The sequence below is a fragment of the Rhincodon typus genome, chromosome 12 (genome assembly GCF_021869965.1).
Source record: "Rhincodon typus isolate 14 chromosome 12, sRhiTyp1.1, whole genome shotgun sequence".
Lineage (NCBI taxonomy): Eukaryota > Metazoa > Chordata > Chondrichthyes > Orectolobiformes > Rhincodontidae > Rhincodon > Rhincodon typus.
The window spans coordinates 62,015,730-62,040,729 of record NC_063343.1 but is presented as its reverse complement, the minus strand read 5'-3'; the positions used below and the strand labels follow the sequence as shown (position 1 = coordinate 62,040,729).

The following is a 25,000-nucleotide window of genomic DNA, read 5'->3' as shown; positions in this document are numbered from 1 at the left end:
TAAACAAATAATGTTAAAACTCAGTGCTTTTGTAAATTTTAAAAACTTTAGATAGTCATTATTAGCAAGTTACTGCTTAGTACTGTGAGTTTATTACATGAAGGAATTTCATCTAGGTAAAAAAACTAATGTTGATCCTCTCCAGGGTAGAGCAGGACAGAGCAGAGATCCCTCAAAGTGGAACGAGTCCAGCTTTATTCTTATTTCCAATGTTTTTTGTACATCAGTGCCATTTTGACAATTCACTATCCAAGGACGTAACTTAAAATGTTACATATTTACAATGTTAAACACCAAAAGATACAATCATTTCAAATAATCAACTGCAAGTTCTGCAGGAAAAACCGTATTAGGCAACAAGGCTCCAGTTTCTTATTCTTGTCAGATTGTACAATGTCTCAAGGTCAGCTTCTAACTGCTATTAAAATAGTTACATTGAAAAGAGGATCATCAACTGCACCCATTGACAACTTTGCTTTCCAAACAATTGGGAAGCCTTTGGAATGACTCAGAATTACAATTCAGACTAAGTGCTGGGGAACCACATCAAGTCTCTCAACCTCACTACATGCACCACAAAATAAGCTGACAATTTATTGCAATATTGAATGTCACCAGAATAAAGATCTTGCAAAATAATTAAAACCATGGACCAGTATCTTCATACTTAATGTTAATTATTTGCTACAGCTAAATATTTTATCAATAAGCTAAGCTTGACGTTGAGCTAGATGGCTTGAAGTTTAGTGTTCAGTCACTTAAAGTGCTACCCAAATCTTTGGAAATTCAGTTATTCAATGGGTTCAGTTGATGGTCCTTGCTTTAATGCAGTCTGTTAAGGTAAGGGCCTTCATTCTGATGAAGTTTCAAATCTTTATTTCCCTCACATGAAGTTGAATGTCCATCCAATGTGCATGATCCGAAAATTCACATTATGACTAGTCTCTCACTTAACTATAGAACTCGTGTTACTTAGCAAGAATGTTATCCATTGCAAAAAAAATTCTTACTTTACCTGAATCTGGAAAGGGCATTGGGGGTGGGGGGGAGGGGTCGGGGGGTGGTTGCTGCACCACAGTAACAGTATAGAATTACAATAATAGATTTCTTTATCAGCTGCTATTTTTGTTAACAGCCCAGCTGCTTGCAAGTTATTTTTTTCTTCATAAATTGTTTGTGAAACCTGAACTGTTGATTCTCCCAGATATCAACTACCAGCTCACCAGAAAATCCAACAGAATTATTTACAAGTCAATGCCAATGAATAGATTCATGAGGATAAATAAACATCCATAAAAAATAATTTACCTAATCTAAAGAATTTATTTATAAATCCATATTTTAAAATTCAAGATTAAAATTCAAGGGGCAGGGGAGAATAACATAAAATCACTGGAGCAAGACTGTTTCATTGGTTTACGATGATCTACTTTCTGATTTACAATGTCAGTAATCTCTTCAACTCATTCTTGTTGAATGTAAGCCATTTGATCCAGGGTACCATTACCAGAATCTCATCACACTCACAATGTATGGAGACTTGAAATCAAAGCTGCATAGCTTAAAGTACATTTGTGCTCCCTGCAAAACAAAAAACAAATATATGAGTCATACAGAAATGTCACAGCAAATATTGAACTATGAAGTATTATAACAAACAGTTCAGATTAATACATGTATTGGTGACATTATACCAAACTTCAATTTCTCCATCACTTGGTTAGAAATGAAATTAAACTGAAATTTAGACTTACTCAAAATGCATTGCAATCCATCATGTGGTTAGAAAATTAAATTAATGCTTATTCAAATGTTTATAGGAGAAACAAGCATCTTAATGCTTACCTGCTCAAAGACAAGTGACCTAGCACATGACCTGACCAATTACCACCCTGCGTGCATTGACTCACGTAGCGAGTTAGCTTATCCTCACTGAGAAACCCAAATACCAGCACTGCGCAACATGGAAGAGACTTTCAGATACCACTTATAGAATTAACTGTGGAATAAGCAGTTTGGAATATCATAGAATCAGATAGTTATAATGGGGCAGAAGATAATTAGGCAGGGTTAGAGTATGTAACTAATTAGAAAGCTGGTTTGTTTCTGCCATCATTTGCTCATTTAATTCATCCAACTCTTTCTTATCCTAGAAATATTAATTATCAAAAGTCCTGCAGATTTATGTGACCAATTATTTCATAATTTGTGTACAAATCTTACAGTCCTTCAGACCAATATCCCAAGAGTGATTATAAACATGTTTCTGTGCTCCTGGCTGAATCTTATCACTCTGACCTTAGTCTACAAGGAAGAAATTATCTGCACATGAGAACAAGTCTTATGCTAACATCAGAAAGCTGAACGTGGTTAATCAGCACACGCACCAGTAAATAAAACTGTTTTTGCTAAGAAAATGCAGAACAACTTTTTTGTAGTTCCCGTTAAGTTTCAAGGGGATTGGGACAGGTTGAGTGGGCAAGAACATGGCAGATGGAATACAATGTGCATAAGTGTGAACTACTTTGGTAGGAGGAATGGAGGTGCTGAGTATTTATTAAAATGACAAGAGGTTGGGAAATGTTGATGGCTAAGAGGATCTGGATGCACATGTTTATGAATCATTAAAAGCTGGCATGCAGATGCAGCAAGCTACTAGTAAGGCAAATGTGTTAGCTTTTATTGCAAGAGGCTTTGAGTACAGGAATAAAGATGTCTTGTGTAGATTGCATTGCACCACACCTTAGTGACACTACACTTGGAGTAGTGTGCGCAAAGTTGGTCCATTTGCCTAAGGAAAATACATTTGCCAGACAGACAATGAAGTAGAGGTTCACAAATCTAATCCATGGGATGGCAGAACTGTCCTACAAGGAGAGATCAAGGAGACTATTCTCTACAGTTTTAAAGGAGAAAGAGAAATTTCATTGAAACTTACAAAATTCAAAATTCCTAAAGGTTGGACAAGGTAGTTGCAGAAAAGATGTCTCCCTGTTTGGGAGTCAAGAACCAGGGTAGAGAAGGGTTTAAGGGACCGAATGGACGAGAAAACAATCAAATGGCCTTTCGCAATATTTCAAAGAGAGATATAGAGCATGGAAATAGACCCTTTGGTCCAACTCATCCGTGCCTATATATCCTAAATGAATATAGTCCCATTTGCCAGCATTTGGCTTATATCCCTCGAAACCCTTCCTATTCATATACCCATCCAGATGCCTTTTAAATGTTGTAATTGTACCAGCCTCCACTACTTCTTCTGGCAGCTCATTCCATACACGCACAACCCTCTGCATGAAAAAGTTGCGCCTCAGGTCCCTTTTAAATCTTTCCCTTCTCATCTTAAAACCTTTACCCTCTGCCCCACCTCATGGAAAAGACCTTGTCCATTGATCCTATCCATGTCCTCATGATTTTATAAAACACTATAAGGTCACCCCTCAGCCTCTGACGCTCCAGGGAAAATAGCCCCAGTCTATTCAGCATCTCCCTGTAGCTCAAACCTTCCAACCCTGGCAACATCCTTGTAAATCTTTTCTGAATGCTTTCAAGTTTCACAACATCTTTCCTATAGCAGGGAGACCAGAATTGCACGCAGTATTCCAATAGTGGCCTAACCAATGTCCTGTACAGCTGCAACATGATCTCCCAACTCCTATACTCAATGCACTGGCTAATAAAGGCAAGCACGCCACATACCTTCTTCACCATGCTATCGACCTGCGACTCCACTTTCAAGGAACTATGAACCTACATTCCAAGGTCTCTTTGTTCAACAACACTCCCCAGGACCTTACCATTAAATGTATAAGTCCTGCCCCGATTTGCCTTTCCAAAATGCAGTGCCTCACATTTACCTAAATTAAACTCCAACTGCCACTCCTCAGCCCATTGGCCCATCTGATCAAGATCCCATTGTACTCTGAGGTAACCTCCATTGCTATCCACTTCACCTCAAATTTTGGTGTCATCTGCAAACTTACTAACCGTACCTCTTATGTTCACATCCAAATCATTTATATAAAGGACGAAAAGCAGTGGACCCAAAACCGATCCTTCTGGCACACTGCTGGTCGCAGGCTTCCGGTCTGAAAAGCAGCGCTCCACCACCACCCTCTACTTTCTATCTTCGAGCCAGTTCAATATCCAAATAGTTAGTTATCCCTCTGTTCCACGTGATCTAACCTTGCTAACCAGTCTAGAATGAGGAACCTTGTCAAAAGCCTTACTGAAGGCCAAATAGATCACCTCCACCGCTCTGCCCTGATCAATCCTCTTTGTTACTTCTTCAAAAAACTCAATCAAGTTAGTGAGACATGATTTCCCATGCACTAAGCCATGCTGACTATCCCTAATCAGTCCTTACCTTTCCAAATAAATGTAAATCCTGTCCCTCAAGACTCCCGCCAATAATTTACCCACCACAGATGTCAGGCTCACCAGTCTATAATTCCCTGGCTTTTCCTTACCACGTTTCCTAAATAGTGGCACCACGTTAGCCAACCTCCAGCCTTCTGGCAACTCACTTATGCCTATTGATGATATAAATACCTCAGCAAGGGGCCAAGCAATTATTTCCCTAGCCTCCCACAGAGTTCTAGGGTACACCTGATCAGGTCCAGGGATTTATCCACCTTTATGCATCTTAAACCAGCCAGAACCTCCTCCTTTGTAATATGGTCATTTTTCAAGGTATCGCTACTTATTTCCCCAACTCTATCTTCCATATCTTTCTCCACAGTAAACACTGATGCAAAATACTCATTTAGTATCTTACCCATCTCCTGCGGCTCCACACACAGGCAGCCTTGCTGATTTTTAAGGGGCCTTATTCTCTCCCTAGTTACCTTTTTGTCTTTAATGTATTTGTGGAATCCCTTTGAATTTCACTTAACCCTATTTGCCAAAGCTATCTCATGTCTCCTTTTTGCCCTCCTGATTTCCCTCTCAAGTATACTACTACTGTCTTTATACTGTTCTAGGGATTCAGTCAATCTCTGCTGTCTTTCCCTGACATATGCTTCCTTTTTATTCTTAAGCAAAACCTCAATTTCTCTAGTAATCTAGCATTCCCTACACCTACCAGCCTTGCCCTTCACCCGAACAGGAACATACTGTCTTTGGACTCTTCGTTGTCTCATTTTTGAAAGCTTCCCATTTTCCAGCCATTCCCTTTGCCTGTGAACATCCGCCCCCAATCAACTTTTGAAAGCTCTTGCCAAATACGATCAAAATTGGCCTTTCTCCAATTTAGAACTTTAACTTTTAGATCCAGTCTATCCTTTTCCATCACTATTTTAAAACTAATAGAATTATGGGCACTTGTCCCAAAGTGCTCCCCCCACTGACACCTCAGTTACTTGCCCTGCCTTATTTCCCAATTGTAGGTCACGTTTTGCACCTTCTCGAGTAGGTACATCCACATAGTGATTCAGAAAATTTTCTTATACACACTTAAATTCCTCTTCATCCAAGCCCTTACCACTTTGGCACTCCCAGTCTATGTTTGGAAAGTTAAAATCCCCTAATATTTTTACAGATAACTGAGATCTTCTTACAAATTTGATTCCCAATTTCCCATTGACTATTAGGAAATCTATAGTACAATCCCAATAAGGTGATCATCCGTTTCTTATGTCTTAGTTCTACCCAAATAACGTCACTGGACATGTTCCCAGGAACATCCTCCCTAAATGCAGCTATAATGTTGTCCGTAATCAAAAACACTGCTCCCCCTCCTCTCTTGTTCCCTCTCTATCCTTCCCATAGAATCTATACCCTGGAACATTAAGCTGCCAGTCCTGTCCATCCCTGAGACATGTCTCTGTAATTGCTATGATATCCCAGTCCCGTGTTCCCAACAATGCCGAGTTCATCTTCCTTACCTGTTTGGCCGCTTCCATTGAAATAAATGCAGTTTATTTATCAGTACTACCTCATTTTCTGGTTTGTTCCTGCCTGCCCTGACAGTTTCACTTGCTGCTTTTCCCAACTGTATCAGTTTCAGACTGATCTCTTTCCTCATGAGCTCCCTGCGCTCTATCACCCTCCCCGCACCCCCTAAACCTTACTAGTTTAAATCCTCCCAAGCAGCTCTAGCAAATCTCCCTTCCAGTATATTAGTCCCCTTCCAATTTAAGTGCAATCCATCCTTCTTATACAGGTCACTTCTACCCCAGAAGAAATTCCAATGATCCCCAAAAATGTGAATCCTTATTTCCTGTACTAGCTCCTCAGCCACGCATTCATCTGATCTATTCCTACCCTCACTAGCTCGTGGCACTGGGAGTAATCCAGATATTATTACTATCAAGGACCTACTTTTTAAAATTCCTGCCTAACTTCCTATATTCTCTCGTCAGAATCTCATCCTTTTCTTATGTCATTAGTTTCAATGTGTACAACGACCTCCTGCTGGTTCTTCTCCCCTTTTTTTGCATCCTCTCCAAGACATCCTTGATCCTAGGGGTAAATTACCCGAGTGATTGGGCCCAGTCAATCGGTCGGTCCTCTTTGATTGCATTAGTTTGAAGCTCAAGCTCAACTGATTTCAAGCAGTTTTTCCAGATATTAGGTAGCTTACTAAAACATTCTCTCCTGCACACATAACTTACGCAAGGACTAGTGAACATAGCTGAATGAGTTCTGCCTTAATACCAGTTGAAGACTGCTTATTAAACATACTGACTTGACAGCTTACACCCAACCTGCTAGTACATTGAGTGGATAATTGTTAACCAGTATTACCACACCCTGTGCAGCCCAGCAAATATCCATCACCACAATAGGAAGAGGCAAAAGACGTTTTATACTCCAAGGAAGATCATTCAGGCAACAGGGAAACATATTGGTCAGCATAGGCTCTGGCCATCATCAGAGCCTGCTGAAAGCCGCATGCGATTAAAATTTCCACTTTTATTTGGGTATTGTTCTGTCACAACTGTGTCCCTCTTCTGTTGAAGGCAGTAGGTGGGAGTGAGATTGGTCTCAACACCATAAAAAGGTTACATTATGCCTCATCCCATCCTTGTCCAACGATATGAAAACCTGATGGCCAATGCCCCCCTCCTACATTGACAAATAAACCCAGCATTGTATGCCAATGCAATGTACAAACCTCAAGCCTAATTATGTATTTAAAACGCCCTGCTATTTGAATATCCCAAAATCCAGGAAAGCAGTTCAATTGAACAAAGTCCCACAAACAAATTGTTTACCTTCTCTCAGTGGTGTTGTCGGAGCAATATTCTCCTTCGCCGAATGTTTGAAAGCTTTGGCAGGATCAAAGCGTTTGATGCCTTGTGCCTTGCAACGTTGTTCTTGATACTTCTGATCAGTTAGTTTCTCCTTGGACAGCTGCGCTCGAAGTTTTGTCAGCTCCTGCCAGGGAGAACATCCAGATCAAACACCTAATTGCCACAAAGTGAAATCTCTCCACTTTCCAATTGAAAAGAGATGCATTTCATATGAAATGCAAGTCAAAATCCAAAATATCAATATTATTTTAGAAGCCAACAGATGTGAAAAATTGCCAAGAGAAGGGAAGAAACTGTCAGCAAAAGCCTTCAATGGCAAAACTATGGGGATACCAAAGCTCTTCCCACTCGTAATATTGTAGTTAGTGTCCTGGGCACATGGCTAATTGCATTAATCAGTTTTAAAAGTCATAGACACTTTTGTTAGCCATGTAATCTCAATATAGTACATGTACATGAACATTAATCTAGGGTGGAGTTTGATGATCAAATGGCAACACCAAAAGTCGAGTGTATTTTTTTTTCGTAAGAGTAGTTAAGAAATTTACATTTAATATGCACTTGGGCAGTGAAGGTAAATGTAATTCACAAGGGGGAGCAGAGGGTATTTTACTAAAATTAGTATACAACTCAAATGGTTTTTCAAGTGGTAGTGGTTTAATATTGTAACTGATCTTATTTTAAGCAAAACAAGGGTAGCAATGGTTTTAACCCAGTGCACATACACTGCTTCTGTGTATTGAAAGGAATTTAATCTACTTATTGAATACATATGCAGCATCAAAGCTCGAATTTGAAATGTCAAAATCAACTAAGCAGATGAAACTTGGGAGAAGGTAAAGAAGCTACTTCATCAACAGTAGGAAAAAGGTAGTTGGTGCATGGCTGACCTCTAAAGGCTGCCAATTGGCCAGACTACTAGCATTTATTGCAGAATTATGATGAAACAAGGACTGAGGTGGAATAAAGAGGTACCCACTCCTGAGAATTGAAAACATTTTCCAAATGGTGGCATGGTGGCTCAGTGTTTAGCATTGCTGTCTCACAATGCCAGGGACCAGGTTTAGTTCCAGCTTCGGGCAACAGTCCGTGTCAAGTTTGTTTATTCTCCCTGTGTCTGCTTGGGTTTCCTCTGGGTGCTCCAGTTTCCTCCCACAGTCCAAAAGATGTGCAGGTTAGGTGGATTGGCCATGCTAAATTGCCTGTATAGTGTTCAGGGGTGTGCAGGCTGGGTGGGTTAGCCAAGGGAAATACAGGGTTAGAGAGATAGGGAAGGGGCGAGTGTCTGGCTGGAATGCTCTTCGGAGAGTTAATGTGGATTTGTTGGGCCGCATGGCTTCCACACTGTAGGGATTCTATGATGTATTTTGTTCTTTGTAGCTCAGTAGATCTTGAGTCTTGAAATTAACTTTATACTGTGACAGTTCAGAAACAGGAAACTGAAAGCAGAATCGGGGAATTAAGCATTCAGGAATTTACTCACCAGATACGTTTTACATTCAGGCATTCAACACAAGTTTCAAACAGACATAGACAACTCACAACACAACAATCTGCGTCTTCCACAACAAATTCACACTGCGGAGCAAACTTTAAAGCTGTATACAAATGCCCCTATAATTATTTTATCTTGAAAAAGTCACTCTATATTTTCTAATCAACCTGCTTAGAGATATTGTGACACACCTCTAGAGCAGTTGGGACTTGAATCTACGTCTCCTGGATCAGAGGCAGGTGACACTGCCACTGCACTATAAGAACGCTATCAAACAAGTCACTCTACTGTTGCTCATAGGGTCAAGCTAGTGAGAATCTTCCGGTTTGTGTCTAGTGAGATGATCTCAGCTGAGGACAATTAAATCTCTTCACCATAATTGTCCCCTGGACCAGCAGTGCTACCTGCTCCAGAGGTATGTACTAACATCTCTGAATGAATGGATTAGAAAAACAGGTTAAATATTTTTTTTAAAAAATTGTCTCCTCGATAAAGGGCTCTTATGGAAGCATTTTCTCAACCTCTCCCCTGTCAATTCCCCTTAGAATCTTGAATGTTTCAATAAGATCACCCCTCATTCTTCTAAATTCTAATGAATAAAAACCTAAACATTTTGGCTGTTCTCAAGAAGTTAACCCTGAAATAACTCCACAGAGGCTGATATCCCATCACCAAGTCATTTTACACTTGGAGAGTCCTTGACACTGATTCAGCTCCCTCAGAGCCAGCCATCAGCGTGAACAGGGTGTCTAACATTCCTGTTCTTATCTGTCAGCCAGGACTCCCTGATTGGACCGGATCAATGGTCCCAATGACTGAACTCATTCTAGGAGGTCCACCTGGCTAACCACATTACAATCACTACAAACCCTTTTATCCCAGGAATCAGCATAGAGCATCTCTTTTGAACTGCCTCCAACGCCAACATATCCTCTCTTACAAGGAGCAAAACTGTTCACAGCACTTCAGGCAGGACCAACACCCTCTGTAGCTATAATAAGATTTCCCTATTTTTAAACTCCAGTCCCCCTAGAAATAAAGATCACTTGTCTTTTAACTATTTGCCGTACCTGCATGCTAATTTTGTATTTCATGCACATGTACAGCCTCTGAACTTCACCTTTTCCCCCCCAATTCTTCGACCTCTTCCTTCCTAAACTCACTCATCAATGTGTGCCTACTCACTTAATTCATCTATATTCCTTCGCAGATTCTTCATCTCAACATGCCCTGTCACCTATTTTTGCACTGTAAGCAAATTTTAATGCATTACACTCTGCCCCCTCCTTCGAACATAGGAGCAGCAGGAAACCATTCAGTATGATGGTGACTGATCGAGCACTTCAATGCGTTTTATCACCACTAAACCTGTACACTATTGGTGATCAGAAATCCTCTAAGCCATTAATATACATAATTGAGGCTAAAGGGCTGATTATTTTGGTATTCCAAAAGTTATTTTCCAACCTGAAAAAGACTCATTAATCATGATTCTGTCTTCTCTGTGTTAATCAATTATCATCCTATGCCAACACATTATCTGCATCCCGTGAGTTCCTAACTTGTGCAATAAATACATTTGAGGTCCTAACTTACTGCTGTGGTAATCTGTTGCAAAATAAAACCACCCATATATTTCCATACCAACTGTATCTATCACGAGGTCACAGTTAACACAACGCTACAGAACAGTATTTCCTTTAAATTCACAGATAGAAGCCAGACCAAATCCTGTATGTTCTGAAAAATTCAAGGTATTTAAAACCAGCACATGCACTCCCCTTTGCATGTAGGTGTTGAAGGAATGGAGACAGTCCCAATTTGAAATATTAGTCTATAAAATTAGTAATATTTTAGCGCCGGTTACATCGATCATTCATTGCCACCAACCTGGTAAAACTGCATACCTGCTTCAGCTCCACATTTTCTTGCTTCAGCTTCATTACATGCTTAATTTTCTGTTTCTGGTTTTGATGACCAAGCAATTTGATGTAAGCTTCACTCAGTTTATTCAGCTCTTCCTGCGTAGCTCCATGTTCATTGAGGAGGGAATTCTTTTCCTTTTCAAATGAGTCAAGTTGCTCCTATTCATATGAAATAGTTTTAAAAACTAATCAGGTCCACCAGCAATTTTACATCAAGCGAGTTGAGAATTTAAGATCTAAGTAAAGGAATATGTTTTCCATGTAACAAACCACAAGATGTGCAAAACAACGAGAGACAAAACAAACCCACAACAGCTTCCTGGGATGTTTCAGATTATGAACATCTGATTTACGAATGCAAGTACTTACAAATGCAATCTCATTCAGAGTGTAATTTTAAAGTCCCAACATACAAACATTTCCTGTACTGATGAATGGCTGCTTAAGTTGTCCTGTACTGTGTTCCGATGTCCAAACAGACTCTAATTTGGAACCCATTGCAAGTCAACAGCACAAGACAGTGGGCAGATTTACATACTTACCAAATTAAAGCAGAAGCCATATTTCTACACTCAACGTCAAAACAAAATGACAATTTGGAACTTTGCAACTTTCACAACATGAGCAAGCAGGCACTGATGCCCATCACCCAAAGCTGAGAAGTTGCTAAAAGTGGCGCACTCCTGAATAGATTGAACACTAGACACTTCAGTTGAACAAATGAGCTACTCTACTAATTAATAGGGACATTTATTTATATAGCGTCATTTAAATAACAACATTAAACGTATTTCCCAATAGCATAGTATCTTTTGAATTAGAAGAAGGAAAAATTAACACTAAATGCGTAACACAAAAACAAAAGTTAGAGAGAATGTACCTGGAAAGGTTTAACCTTGTTGTGCAATTCTTCATAAAGCACTTGCCATTTTTGTATTTCAGCTTTAAGTTCTGTAACCACATCCTCACCCACAGTATCAGTGCTGTGACAGAAACAAGAAATTCATTTGGTGAACAACTTGCATGTTCAGCTAACCCTCTCAGTTGTATAAAAAGAAACCAATTACTTCGAGGTAACACAATAATAAACCAGGCTTCCACCAAATACACCTCTGAGGAATACAGCACCTACATTTTTACCAGCCGTGCCAAGTAGAAAAAATTCTCAAGCCCTGCACAAAGACTGGATTCAACAGCAATGGACACCAGTTAAAGTTTAGGAGGAAAGTATAAGCTCTCACTTTCAAATATTTAATTTAGACTTGATATTCACATACTTTAAACAATTGAAAATTCTGTAGGCAACATAAGTAAAATCATGCAAAGGAGTGAAATTCAATTTCCTCCGTTGTAAAAAGCCACCATCTCAATTATTACGTCAGAAATATGGAAATTCTTTATGGTCAGAATCATTTATGCTTAACGAGTAGTATAGACCAGAGCCAAGTGAGGTACAATTCAATGTTGGTAGTGTGGTCCCACAAGTTACAGTACCAAATTAACATCTATCCATTCGCTGGGTGATTTTATTGTCCACAATAATAATTTCTGAATGTCTGTCTTGGAATACCAGGTCATTAGCAGGTACTACTTCCAACATTCCTAAAGTGTTGGGAATATGTTCAGGCCACAAATCATTTTATTCAAGCTAGCCAACTATCTGGCAAATCATTTTTACATCTCATTTCGTATAAATGTTCATCCTCTCAACCTTTCTAACACACGGGCACCCCAGAATAGTCTCAGCGTATTCTTTTTAACCTTGGAATCTTGCACTATACAACTTCGCTCTTCATTAAGCTTGCCCAATTTGTAAAGAAAATCAGAAGATGAACAAGCACATTAATTGACCACCCCCTTCTCCCAATTACAATGCTCAATTTGAAGACCAAATAAACAATACTGGAATCACAGAACTGATCGGAGATACAACCCAACCACTAGATACTTTCAAAACCAAGAGGATCAGCCACACATTGCAAAATTAATTGAACATTCTATTTGTACCTCTGTTTCTCCACCTCCTGACACATCTTGCTTTGTTCCAATTGTGCTTGAAGTTCATTTACTCTCAGGTTACAAGTTTCTTCCAACTTTCTAACTTCAACTTCCTTCTGAGCTAGCTTTGTTTGTGCTTCCAGTAGCATTCTTTGGAGAAGGGGAACAGAAAAAGGAATTCCACTTTCATTAATTTAGTTTTGCAGTGACTGAGAAGGACCATTGAAAGCTGGTAGCTGGACATTCTGTTCTATAAAGCAGATAAAATGGAAACTCTTTGCATTGCAATAGATTAGACACTTTAAAAACTGTTTTCTAAATTAATTCTTCAATATCGTGCATACATCACCCAAACTATTCACCATCTGGAGTTCACTACTCAAACAGCTAACTGTACTCCCCATACCTACCAAACAAATATACCTTTGTTGTGAAGTAAAGTCAGGGCCCAACTCCAGATTTACATGATAACTTCTGTTAAATGGTGCAAATGAACAATTAAAGTCACAAGTCAATAAGTAAGAGCTTACACAAAAAAACAAAAGCTCACTTACACTTGCTACATAAAGCGTAGCAACACAGAAAAGAATGCCTAGCAATCTGATTTGTTAAGAAGCTATTTTGGTTTTCTGAAGTATGGGTGCATGAAGAGAGGGATAAGCCACATTTTCAGATCAAGCATGCCCATAACATTAAGAAGCGCAATGCATGGCAATATTTATTAAATAATATCCAACTAAATTATGCTGTGTAAAAGTTACACAAGCTCAGTTGGGATTTGTAGGTATCAATGGGCCCATTGCACAAATACCAGAGTATACATGGCAGGTTAAAATTTAAGCGTTTCACCAATGGGGCCTAAATTAATATTGTGATGGCAATATTGAACTGTATACCTTGCATATTCTTCTTTTGCTTTTTCTTTAGAAAGCTGAACTTCTGCTAACTGCTGCTGCTTGTCCTTGATTTCATAGAGTAACTGTGCAACTTGCTTTGTCAGTGCAGTGTTGTTCTCCTGGAGGCACCCCACCTCTTTCGTTACAGACGATTTGTAGCTGAACAAATGTTACAGAAAATTAGTATTCCTCAATAGAAAACTTCACCAGTTGCAAACTGTACAATGCATCTCAACACACTATAATTCACTTTGGAAGAAGGAACAAGACAAGGGAGTGCTGAATGAATAACAGGACAATAAGAAGCTCAGAGGAACAGAGGGATCTTGGGGTGCTTGTGCACAAATCTCTGCACGTGGCAGGTCAAGTTAATAAAGGTCATTATGGCAGCAGATAGGACACTTGCCTTGATCAGTCATGGCATAGATTGTAAGAGCAGGGAGGTCATGTTGCAACTTTACATCCATAGCTGGAGTACTGTGTGTAGTTCCCGTCATATTATAGGAAGGACGTGATTTCACTGGAAGAGGTGCAAGGGAGATTCACCAGGATGTTGCCCGGGATGGAGAATGTCAGCAATGAAGAGAGGCTGGATTGGCTCAGGTTGTTTTCTTTAGAGTAGAGAAGGTCAAGGGAGACGGGCGAGGTTTTTTTTGGGGAGGAGGGGGGAGGTGGTGAGTATGCCAGGCAGAGATGTTGAAGATTATGAGAGGCTTGGGCAGCTGTTCCCCTTAGTCAAAGAAACAAACACATAAATTTGAACTGAAAAGCAGGGTTTTAAGATGGCATTTGAGGAAAATCGTTTTCACTTGGAGGGTGGTGAGTGTCTGCAATGTACTGCCTGGGAAGGTAGTTAAGGCCGAAAACATTCTGTCATAACATTCAAGGCTAACAGATTACTCCTGGAAAGTGGGACTAGGTGGACAGCAGTGTATTACCAGCAGTACAAACTTGATAGTTCAAAGGGTCTCTTTTGTACTGTATGATTCTACACTTCCCAACAAACCACAAAATAAAACTCATTGGGATCTTCATCACATGGAGAGAAGAAAAAAGTTTTAAATGAACAAGATCCTGCTGTGGCTGCTTAAAAAAAAACTTTTATGCAAGGAATCAATGTCACATTCAAATACCATGACAGCACAGAAAAGTTGCTGAATAAATTGCAGGATGCAATCAAGTACCAATCAAGAATGAACATCTGCTTGGTGTACATAATACATGTTCATATACTCTCTTACCTTTCAAATTCTGCTTCAATATCTCCCAGCTTTCTTAGTGATTTACTCTGGTCCTCATGTAACTGACTGACAATTTTGCTGTGATTTTCATTAACCTTCTCCAGTTCAGCATTTTTCCTTTAAAGAGAGAAAAAGAAACGTCAAACTAGACACAGCTCTAAATATTGGATCGTTTATGCTGGTTCTGGTCACCACATTATAGGAAGGATGTGAATATACTGGAGAGGGTGCAAAGGAGATTCACCAGGATGCTGCCTGGAATGGAGCTACGAAGACAGAATGGATAAGCTTGAGTTGTTTTCTTTGAAGCATAAAAGGACGGGTGGGGGAAGAAACCTGATAGAGATGTAAAAGATTAAGAGGGGCACGGGCAGGATGAGCAGAAGTAGCTGGTCCCCTTAGTCAAAGGGTCAATAACAAGGGAGCATAATTTTGAAGTGAAAGGCAAAAGGTTTAGAGGGGATTTGACGAAAAACTTTTTCACCCAAAATTAACTTCATATTGCAGCTAGCAAGTCTTTACTGCTGTCAAACATGGGGAAACCAGTTCTGAACAAGGGTCACTGGACCTGAAACAATGACTCTGCTTTCTCTCCACAGATGCTGCCAGACCTGCTGAGTTCCTCCAACAATTTCGATTTTTGTTATGGTTGAAAGGTTGTTTGGATACTAATAGGTAAAGGGGCAAGTTTCTAGTCATTACATGAAAAGGTGTTCACTGTAGTGATTTTAACTTTTAAATAAAAGGCTATTTATAGCATCAAGACAACCATGCCAACAAAATCAGTGGAAGCATTTACTTTGCATAATCTTTGATAGAAGGGAAGAAACTCAAGCCGCAAATCATAACCTGAGCAACGACCACCCCAAAAAAGTCCAAATGATTCACATTATACAAGATAAACTCACCTTTAATGTACAAACATCCACAAATTACAGATAGCTTTTAGTACACCATCCGTTTACCGTTCAATACACAATACATGCAGTTGAGTGCATGGCAGAAGGTGAAAACAAGACCTTATGCTATGAACATCACACTTTCCAACATGCAGAGTGTTAAATACTGCTCTCTGTTTCTGAGACTGAATACTTCCCCTACACTATCATAGGTTTTTCACAGACAAGCAAAACAGAGCACTAGAGAGAGCTACAGATGGGGCGGAGTAACAAAGATAAACGAGGAGATGGTGTATGGTGCAAATAGATTATGAGAATAACTTCTTTTTTATCCCATTCATGACTGATTCCATGGTTGTTGGAACTTCTCACTTTTGCTGGTGTAAAACTATGAATAGATTCTTAATTACAGGGTAAGAGAAGCAGAATATAAAATCAAACATTTGTAAAGGTCACAAGATAGGATGCCACATGATTAAGTATCATGCGGTTAGAACATCTCAGCAAACATCCAGGAATATCTCCAACTAGAGCTGACAACTCAACTTCACTAGTATGTTGGGTACCTTTGTGCTACTAATAACTCTACCCAACCCCACACCTCTTAAAACATTAGCAGCTGTAACAGGACATTGAATACCCCAATTTAATTGTGATGTCCCAAGCACTGAAACCCTACAATGGCAGCATCACCTTGCAGACTACCAATGTAACAGATCACCTGATCAGGAAAATTCCATCTTAATGGAATAGGATGGTATTGAACAAGGAAGCCTAAATGAACAGAAAGTGAACTGAAATCGCATTCAGTTGGCAAGTTCAAGAATTAGACAAACCTCAGGTATGGGCATAAAAGAACACTATGAGGGGCATATAGCCAATCCAAGAATATATTGGTCACCAAATTTCTCTCTTATAAAATGGTCAAGGGATCTAGGTCCTTTGAAGTACTGCTAATTTCCAAGTTTCACCCTAAACCCAAATTTCCCTTTAAATCAGTGGGGAATGAGATAACAAGTAAACTGACTCCGCAAGCTCTTCCTGTAGTCCAGCAAACTTTCTTGCTCTCAGTTCATTCTCATCCTCTAGACGTTTGGCCAACTCCTCAGCCTCCACCTCCTTCAGCTGCAATTGTTCAAGCTCATCTAATGCAGCCTCCAGCTCTTCCTCCAGCAAAAGCTTCTCTTTGGTCATTTCTTCCCGGAAGATATCGAACCTCTGCTGCAAAGAGTCAGACAGTTCCTAGAGAAAGGGACAGATCAGTTTTTAAGCATTAAGCATATCGGAGCAAAAATATTTATGAAACATTGATTTATCAATCCATTGATAATTAACTACTTTAAGTGAAAGAGTTATAGAAAATTTCCCCGCAGTTTCTAGCAATTGCCTTTTCAAACTTTGTTCAGAGATGGCAGTGTCACTAGCCAGCTATTTATTGCCTATCCCCAAATATTCTGGAGATTGTAATGGTGAGCTGCCTTCTTGAACCACTGCATTCCTTGGGCTCTGGGGTCACCCAGTGCTTTTAGGATCCAAATTTAAAAGATGTATGGAAGATTATGCAGGCATAGTCTGCCAGATATAAATTTTATACTTGGAGGCACTGTGGTACGGGAACCACTTTTGGTAAGGCACCTATTCAAAATTTCAAGTTACTTCAGTCATGCTTTGCCACCCAAGTCACAGCAGCCACCTAAGAAACTAACATTTGAGGAATCTGTACCACTAAGCACATTATATTACAAAAGTCAGCATCAAACAGTCAGAAGGCTCTTCTGAAGAATAGATATCATATGGTCCCAGTGAGTGGATGCTTCTCTCTATTCTGTTTAAAAGAGAAGGCACAACAATGTCTCTGCTTCGTCCGGAAGCTAAGGAAATTTGGGATGTAAACAAAGGCTCTTACAAATTTTTATAGGTGTGGCACAGAAAACATCCTATCTGGATGTATCATGGCATGGTATAGCAACTGCTCTTCCCATGACCACAAGAAACCACAGAGAGTCATGAACACAGCCCAGTTCGTCACCAAACCAGCCTCCCATCCATTGACTCGATCTATCTTTCTCGCTGCCCCGGTAAAGCAACTAACATAATCAAAGACTCGTCCAGCTCTCCTTTGTCGGAAGGTATAAAAGCTTGAATACACATATGAACAGATTCAAGCACAGCTTCATCCCTGCTGTTATCAAACTTTTGAATGGATCTCTCAAATGTTAATTCTGATCTTTCTTTCTCTCTTTCTGCACATTCTGTGGCTGTAATATGTATTTTGCACTCTTCTGCAACCCTGATGCACTTTGTATGGTATAATCTACCTGCACAGCGCGCAAAACAACATTTTTACTGTCTGTTGGTACTTTTGACAACAATAAATCAATCAATACTGTGGGCTGCAAGGCTAATAACTGCTTTGTGCTGTGGATTCATCTCTGATAGCATCTAGGTTAGGAGCGTCTAAGCTACCAAGCAGATGTCATAGGTTACAGCCAGCACACATCAAATTAGAGTCTGGGGTACACCACTACAGCAGTCACTTTCTCAAAATATATTTTTCCCATTGCAAGTCTCATTCCCAATGAATTGTGAAACAAGTAATCCAATAACAAAAACAATTAAGTTCATTGGTCAGAACAGTGACAATAAAAGGACTTGAGTTTCTACTGCATTTTTCACAACCTCAGGATGACCTAAAATGTGTTTTACAGCCAATGAAGTGGCTGTAATGTGTTACTGTTGTATTAGGAAATGAGGTTGACACAGCAGATCTCAAAATAACAATGAGATAATGATCACACCAAACACTTTAACAAATAGTCAACAGAATACTGTGGAGGAATCCCTGCTCTTTGAGCACCTGGGGATGTGTCACATCACCTGTATGCCTGACAAGTGCAGCTTCAACAACACTGAAGAAACTTGGCATCTTGTAGGACAAAGCAACACACTTGATTTCTAGCCTCCGACCTGCTCTTGTAACCACTGTATTTATATGGCAAGTCCAGTTCAGTTGCTGTTAAATGGTGACCACCAGATGTTGACCTGGGAGATTCAGTGATAGCAATGCCATTGAATGTCAAGGGGCATTGATTAAAATCTCTCATGCTGGAGATTATAATTGCTTGGCATTTGTGTGGTGTTACTTCCACACTGGGAGTTACCAGGAATGAGGGGCGTGGATAGATGAATAGCCAAGGGTGGGTGGGGTGGAGGTGGGGGATTGTGTGTGTGTTTCTGTGTGTGTATATAAAACTAGAGGGAATAGGTTTAAGGTGAGAGGGAAAAAATATAAAAGGGACCTAAAAGGCAACTTTTTCATGTAGAGGGTGGTGCATGTATGGAATAAGTTGATACAGGAAGTGGAGGAGGCTGGTACAATTGCACCACTTGAAAGGTATCTGGATGGGTACATGAATAGGAAGGGTTTTGAGGGACATGGGCCAAATGCTGGCAAATGGGACTAGATTAATTTAGGATATCTGCTCGGCATGGACGAGTTGGACTGAAGGGTCTACTTCCATGCTGTACAACTCTACTCAGCACGTCTTACCCCAAATCTGGATATTGTCCAGATGCAACACTTGAGCATAGACTGCTTCAGTAACTGAGACGCATATGGTGCTGAACTTTGTACAATCAGCAAACATCTCCACTTTTCGACCTTATTTTAGGGTGGCGGGGTGGGGGTGTTCATTGATGAATCACCTGAAAACGGTTGGGCCTTGGACACTACGATGAGGAACTCCAGCAGAGATAGAACAGAAATGACTAATGACCAGCAACCACAACCATTTTCTTCAATGCCAGGTATCATTCCAACTATTAGAGGGCTTTCCCCAATTCCTTTTGGCATTAGTTTTGTTAGGACACATGGTGCCACACTCAGTTGAATGTGGCCTTGATGCCAAGGGCTGTCACTCTCACCTCTGGAATTCAACTCTTTTGTCCTTGTTTGCGCTGAGGCTGTAATGAGGTCAGGAGCTGAGTGGCCCCAGCAGAACCAAAACTGATTGTCAGTGAGCATGTTATTCTGAGTAAGTGCTGTTTGCTAGCAGCATTGATGATGTCTTCCATCACTTTACTGACGATCGCGAGTAAACTGTTGGGGCAGTAATTGGCCAGGTTGGATTTGTCCTGCTATGTGCGTACAGAATATGCCTGGGCAATTTTCCACACTGTTGGTAGATGCCAGTATAGTAGTTGCCAGTATGTACTGCCACAGTTTGGTTAGGGGTGCAGCAAATATGGAGCACAAGTTTTCAGTACCATTGCTGGCAAGTTGTCAGGACCCATAGCCTTTGCAGTATCCAATGCCTCCAACTGTTCCTCGATATCACACGGATCAAGTTGAACTACCTTCTTACCTTTCCTGACAGCCACCCGTCTATCCGACTGATCCTGCTGTGTAACCACCTCTCTAAATCTAACCACTTCACACTCTATCTCTTGAATGTCTTCAGTGACATTGAGCCCAATAAGGAGCAGTTCTTAAAAGCACTTTATAAATAAGTGACCCTTCCTTACCCACAGATTTTAATCTTAAGCGTGCAAAAGATAAAAAAGCTAAAACATTCAAAATCTTAAAAGAATCAAGCACATAGCTGAAACTCTCATCAGCCTAAAAAAACCTCCTTTCTCAAGTCCTCTAATCAGTCATTTTTCAAATCTCCGAATAAACATTAAAAATAACTCTCGCCAGAGCCATCAAACAAACACATGAACAGGCCTCATTCCACAAGCTCCATGTGTAAACAACCTCTCCCTCTTTGCATTATTTTTTTTGTTCAGGCTGAAAATTGCCTGCTGCAGATGCATCTATCCATGATTGTATCGTAAGAATGACTAAATCCTGCCTCTGCATCGGTAATACCTTCCATCATGTTGTGTGCCACAGTTACCAGGCTAATGAGACAGACTTTGAACATATCTAGCTACTCACGTTTGAGCATCCATGAAGCTTTCAGCAGCAGAATCACTCTCAGCATTACATTTTGCACTGATGTGCTGAGCTCCTGATTCGTTGAGCACGGAGATACTTCTGAAGTCTCCTCCTCTAGTAGGTTGCTTAATTGCCCACCACCATTCATGACTGGATACAGCAGGACTGCAGAGTTTAGATCTGATCTGCTGGTTTTTTTAGTTCTGTCCATCACTTGCTGCTTATGCTGTTTGGCACACAAGTTGACCAGTACTGAAATCTTCACCAGGTCGATTGCTCATTTGTAGGTATGCCTGGAGCTGGTCCTGGCATGCCCCTGTCACTCTTCACTGAACTAGTGTTAATACCCTGGTTTGATGGTAATGGTAGAGCAGAGGATATATCAGATTCTGTAGGAGAATGATTCTGCTGCTGATAGCTTCATGGATGTCCAAACTTCAGTAGTTAGATATGTTCAAAATCTGTCCCATTTAGCCTGGTGATGGTGGCACAAAACATGACGGAAGATATTCCCAAAACAAAGGCGGGATTTAGTCATTCTTACAATACTAAGATGGACAGATGCATCTGCAGCAGGCAAATTGGTGAGGATGAGGTCAAGTATATTCTTAACTCTTCCTCCAAGTGTGGTTAAACATAGAGAAGCACTGATCCATTAGCTGAGGGAGGACATTTCATTGTAATTAGATTTCCTTGCCCACCTTTGACTTAGTGCCAGGAGACTGGCCCAGCCAGTGACAACCAAATTCCACGAGTGAATAAAACCAATTTCATGGTGTCTGACCTCAATGTTGAGGACACCCAGAGCAACACCATCTCCACTGTACGTCACTGTGCTCTCATATCTGCTGGTACTGTCCTGCCAGTGGGACAAGACAGATCTATGGATGGTGATGGCAGTGTCTGGAACATTGTCATACTCAGAAAAAATACCTTACAGATTACAGACAATCTGTCGTTTGACTAGTCTGTGAAACAGCTCTCCCAATTTTGGTACTTCTCAGATATGTTCAAAGTCTGAAAAGGCTTTGCTGAGTCAACAGGACTCTTTTTGCCGTTGTCATTTCCAGTGCCTAGGTTGATGCCAAATAGTGTGTCCAGTTTTATTTCTTCTTTTAAGACTTTGCAGCAATTCTTACAACTTAATGGTTCACTCAGATATTTTAAAGGGCATGTTTAGAGTCAACCACATTGTTGTGGATTTGGAGTCACATGTAGGCCAGACCAGGTAAGGATGACAGCTTCCTTCCCTAAAAGGGCACAAGTGAACCAGACTTTTTTTCCCGACAATGGGTCAATTGGTCATTAACTCTTAATTCCAGATTTTTATTCAATTAAAATTCCACCATCTGCCACATCACGATTCCAACGCAGGTTACCTGAGTTTCTGGATTAACAGTCTAGGGATATCACCACCAAGCCAGTGCATCCCTTCTCATATAACAGAGAAAGCCAATTCTACTCACCTTTACCAGTTTGATACCTGCACCTCTCCTACCTTCACAAGAATGAGAATCAATATCACATAATGACTTAAAGTTCCTTCACTCTCACCCAAGTGGCACCACACTGACTTCATTCTATAGAAAGTAAAAATGAACTGAATATAAACCTAAGCAAGACGAGAGTGTACCAATGTGAATGATTATCGATGCAGGACTTCAGCGTGATATATCATAAGGTATATTAGAAAGCAAGTGCAGCCAGACTAATTTTCGAAAACTATTACCTTTTCCTGTTTGACAGAGGAAAGCTCATCTTGTTTCTGCTGCAGATCTTGTTCCATCTCATTCAATTTTTCTTTCATTATCGCCAACTCCCTAGTTGAATTTTGCTCCAACCTGTTACATTCTGCCTCTGCTTTTTCTATAGAAAGAAAAAAGTATTAATAGCAGGAAACAAAATGCCATGGTAATTACTTATTTATAAAATACGTATTGCCAAATAATAGTTACAGAAACGTAAATACTGTCCTTGTGATGAGAAACAAATGGCAATCCCCACAGTAAAATGGAGCTCATGTACTATTCTTTGTTAACACTGAACAACAAAGCATGTTCCAGGTATTTAGACTGACCTGCAATATATGAGACTATTTTTTTTTAAAACTCCCCTCTCACTCTTCAGCCAACAACTCTCAATGGCACATAGTTTTAATACTTCACCTTGTGTAAACCCATAAACTAAATTCCAGTTGAAATCATGGAGTAGAGCAGCACCAGTTCATTGAGGGCAGAGAACAAAAAAAACACTTGCATTTAACCAAATTAAAAGGATACTCCGAGCATCGACAAGTGGCAATGTGCAGTGTCTATACAAACTTTTTCAGAAATCAGAAACACAACCCAATTCTTCTTGCAACTCCTTGCAATTCTCATACTTGGATACAATGTGGCTCAATCTCCATTACATGCTCAAAATATCCAAAAAGGCAGATAAAATGCAATTGCCACAGATCAACTAAAAAATTACTAATTTTTTGGTAGCACCTGGTTTATCAATTTGGGAAGGTTTCTACAGTAATTTTAACCAAATGAACAATTAGAATGTAATTTAGTCAGAGTTCATGACGTGCCCAGAGAAAGAAGAAATGTAGATGTGAAGACAGATTACCTTCAATATTTCAGGCATTGGTCATTCTTTAGTAACATTACCTTTCTCCTGTTCAAGTAGCTGATATTTTCCATTAATTTCTTTTATCTGTTCACAATAAGACTCCTCATTCTGTTTCAGACAGTTTTTGAGATTTAGTATTTCCTTTTCTTTCTGAACAAGCTGATCCTCTGATTGACCGATTTCTTCTTTAGAGCTTTCAAGTTGCACTTTTATCTCACTGAATAAAAAAAAGACATTCCAATACAGCAACAATTTTTCTTTTATACAAGTAATTCCACATAGAAGACAAAACTATAATATTTCCAGTCCATTCTATAACAATCTCACTGAATGCGCATTAACATTTTTATAAAAATTCAATACTTAATTTACATGTTCTAACATGTTGGTAAGACAATGAGAAAATAATTTATTTTTGACTGAACCTCACTTGATAGAATTTGGTTAAATACAAATTGTTACCAAATTTTAAAGACATTTAATATTGGCTTAGATATTAATATTTTACATAGATGAGACAATTCATAGGTTATCGACTTTTAGTTAAAAGAGTGGGAGCTCTGAAGGTACATAGGCAAGACTGATTCCCAGTCTGTACAGAAGCAAGGTTAGGCACATTTTTGGCACTTGTTCGGAATACTGAGCCTATTTGTGGCAGGAGCATAGTTGCCAATTTTTCCTTTCTTGTCAATTTGATTAAATGGAAAGAGAGATTAAGTGCAAGGATGAAAGAGAAAACAAAGGTTGCAAAAATTTGGAATCCAGCAAGAATTTCATCTAGATCACTGTCCAGTAACACCTGCTTGAGGTACAGTTGCTGACGCCATTTTACGACTCAATTGGGTTTGTACCAGATGGATATTGACATCAATGGAACCAATGTACGCAGCATACAATTAAACAGAGAAAAATGCAAATATAAATCAGCTAAAACTAGCAAATTAATTCATTTCACACCTCAAGTAAACATGTAGAGGAACAGAATGCAGAAAGTTCAAGAGTGAGTGAGAAACTCAGTCACAAAAATCAGTGTTTTTTTTGCATTTAGGCAAATTCTTAGCAAATTTAGGTCGTTTTTCTTATTCCTTAGAAGGATAAACTCGGGTATAGAGATAGAGCCATTTGACACAGTGTTTTCAGCCGAACCTTTTCCAATACAATCCAATAATCCTTCTTCCTTTGGTCTTAAAACTTGTGCAAAATTAGAAAGTTTTGAATACACATAACCAAATCACTTCTCTGCATTCATTAAAACCTCTTCTTCTTTAGTAGACCAAACCCAGTACTGACAAATTATATTTACTTTTAATTTCAAATCGCAGTTTTAAAAGATATGAAAAATTCTCTGATTTTAAGTGACAAAGTAATTTGCTAATTATGCGTTAGCAGTCTAAGAAATACCTGAGTTCTTTCAAAGACTGGGACAGCTTCATTTCAATTTCAAATTTATCTTTCTCCAACTTCTCTTTATCCTGCTCCATTACAGCCCTAAGCAAAACAAAAGGTTTAAAAAGACACAACATGAAGCTTGTTATGGGTAAATGCAAGTGATGGAAAAATGGAACAAATGTTATATCACAGCACTTCAAAAGTTACAGCTGTTAATCATATTGGCACAACTGAAATAAGAGTTATAGAATTCTAACATCTTTGAATAAAACCTTTGTTCAAGGTAATCTTGTCATAAGAATCAAGTTACTCTCTCCATTAGTTATTGGAGGCTTACATTCAGATG

At 39.5% G+C, this 25,000-nt stretch overlaps 1 protein-coding gene across 1 annotated transcript in view; it reads right to left on the bottom strand.

Annotated features, from left to right (window-relative positions):
* Nucleotides 1-24: 24 nt before the first annotated feature.
* The window catches only part of LOC109918710 (hyaluronan-mediated motility receptor-like), a 50,219-nt gene continuing 25,243 nt past the window's right edge, over nucleotides 25-25,000 (bottom strand). The window contains exons 3-13 of the mRNA XM_020518645.2: nucleotides 24,667-24,753; nucleotides 23,304-23,482; nucleotides 22,379-22,515; nucleotides 16,738-16,952; nucleotides 14,812-14,928; nucleotides 13,571-13,729; nucleotides 12,684-12,824; nucleotides 11,557-11,659; nucleotides 10,659-10,835; nucleotides 7,218-7,380; nucleotides 25-1,581 (exon numbers count right to left, since the gene is read on the bottom strand). Of these exons, the coding sequence (XP_020374234.2) occupies nucleotides 1,562-1,581; nucleotides 7,218-7,380; nucleotides 10,659-10,835; nucleotides 11,557-11,659; nucleotides 12,684-12,824; nucleotides 13,571-13,729; nucleotides 14,812-14,928; nucleotides 16,738-16,952; nucleotides 22,379-22,515; nucleotides 23,304-23,482; nucleotides 24,667-24,753 (1,498 nt within the window). The 3' untranslated portion in view covers nucleotides 25-1,561. The remainder of the gene's footprint in view (nucleotides 1,582-7,217; nucleotides 7,381-10,658; nucleotides 10,836-11,556; nucleotides 11,660-12,683; nucleotides 12,825-13,570; nucleotides 13,730-14,811; nucleotides 14,929-16,737; nucleotides 16,953-22,378; nucleotides 22,516-23,303; nucleotides 23,483-24,666; nucleotides 24,754-25,000) is intronic.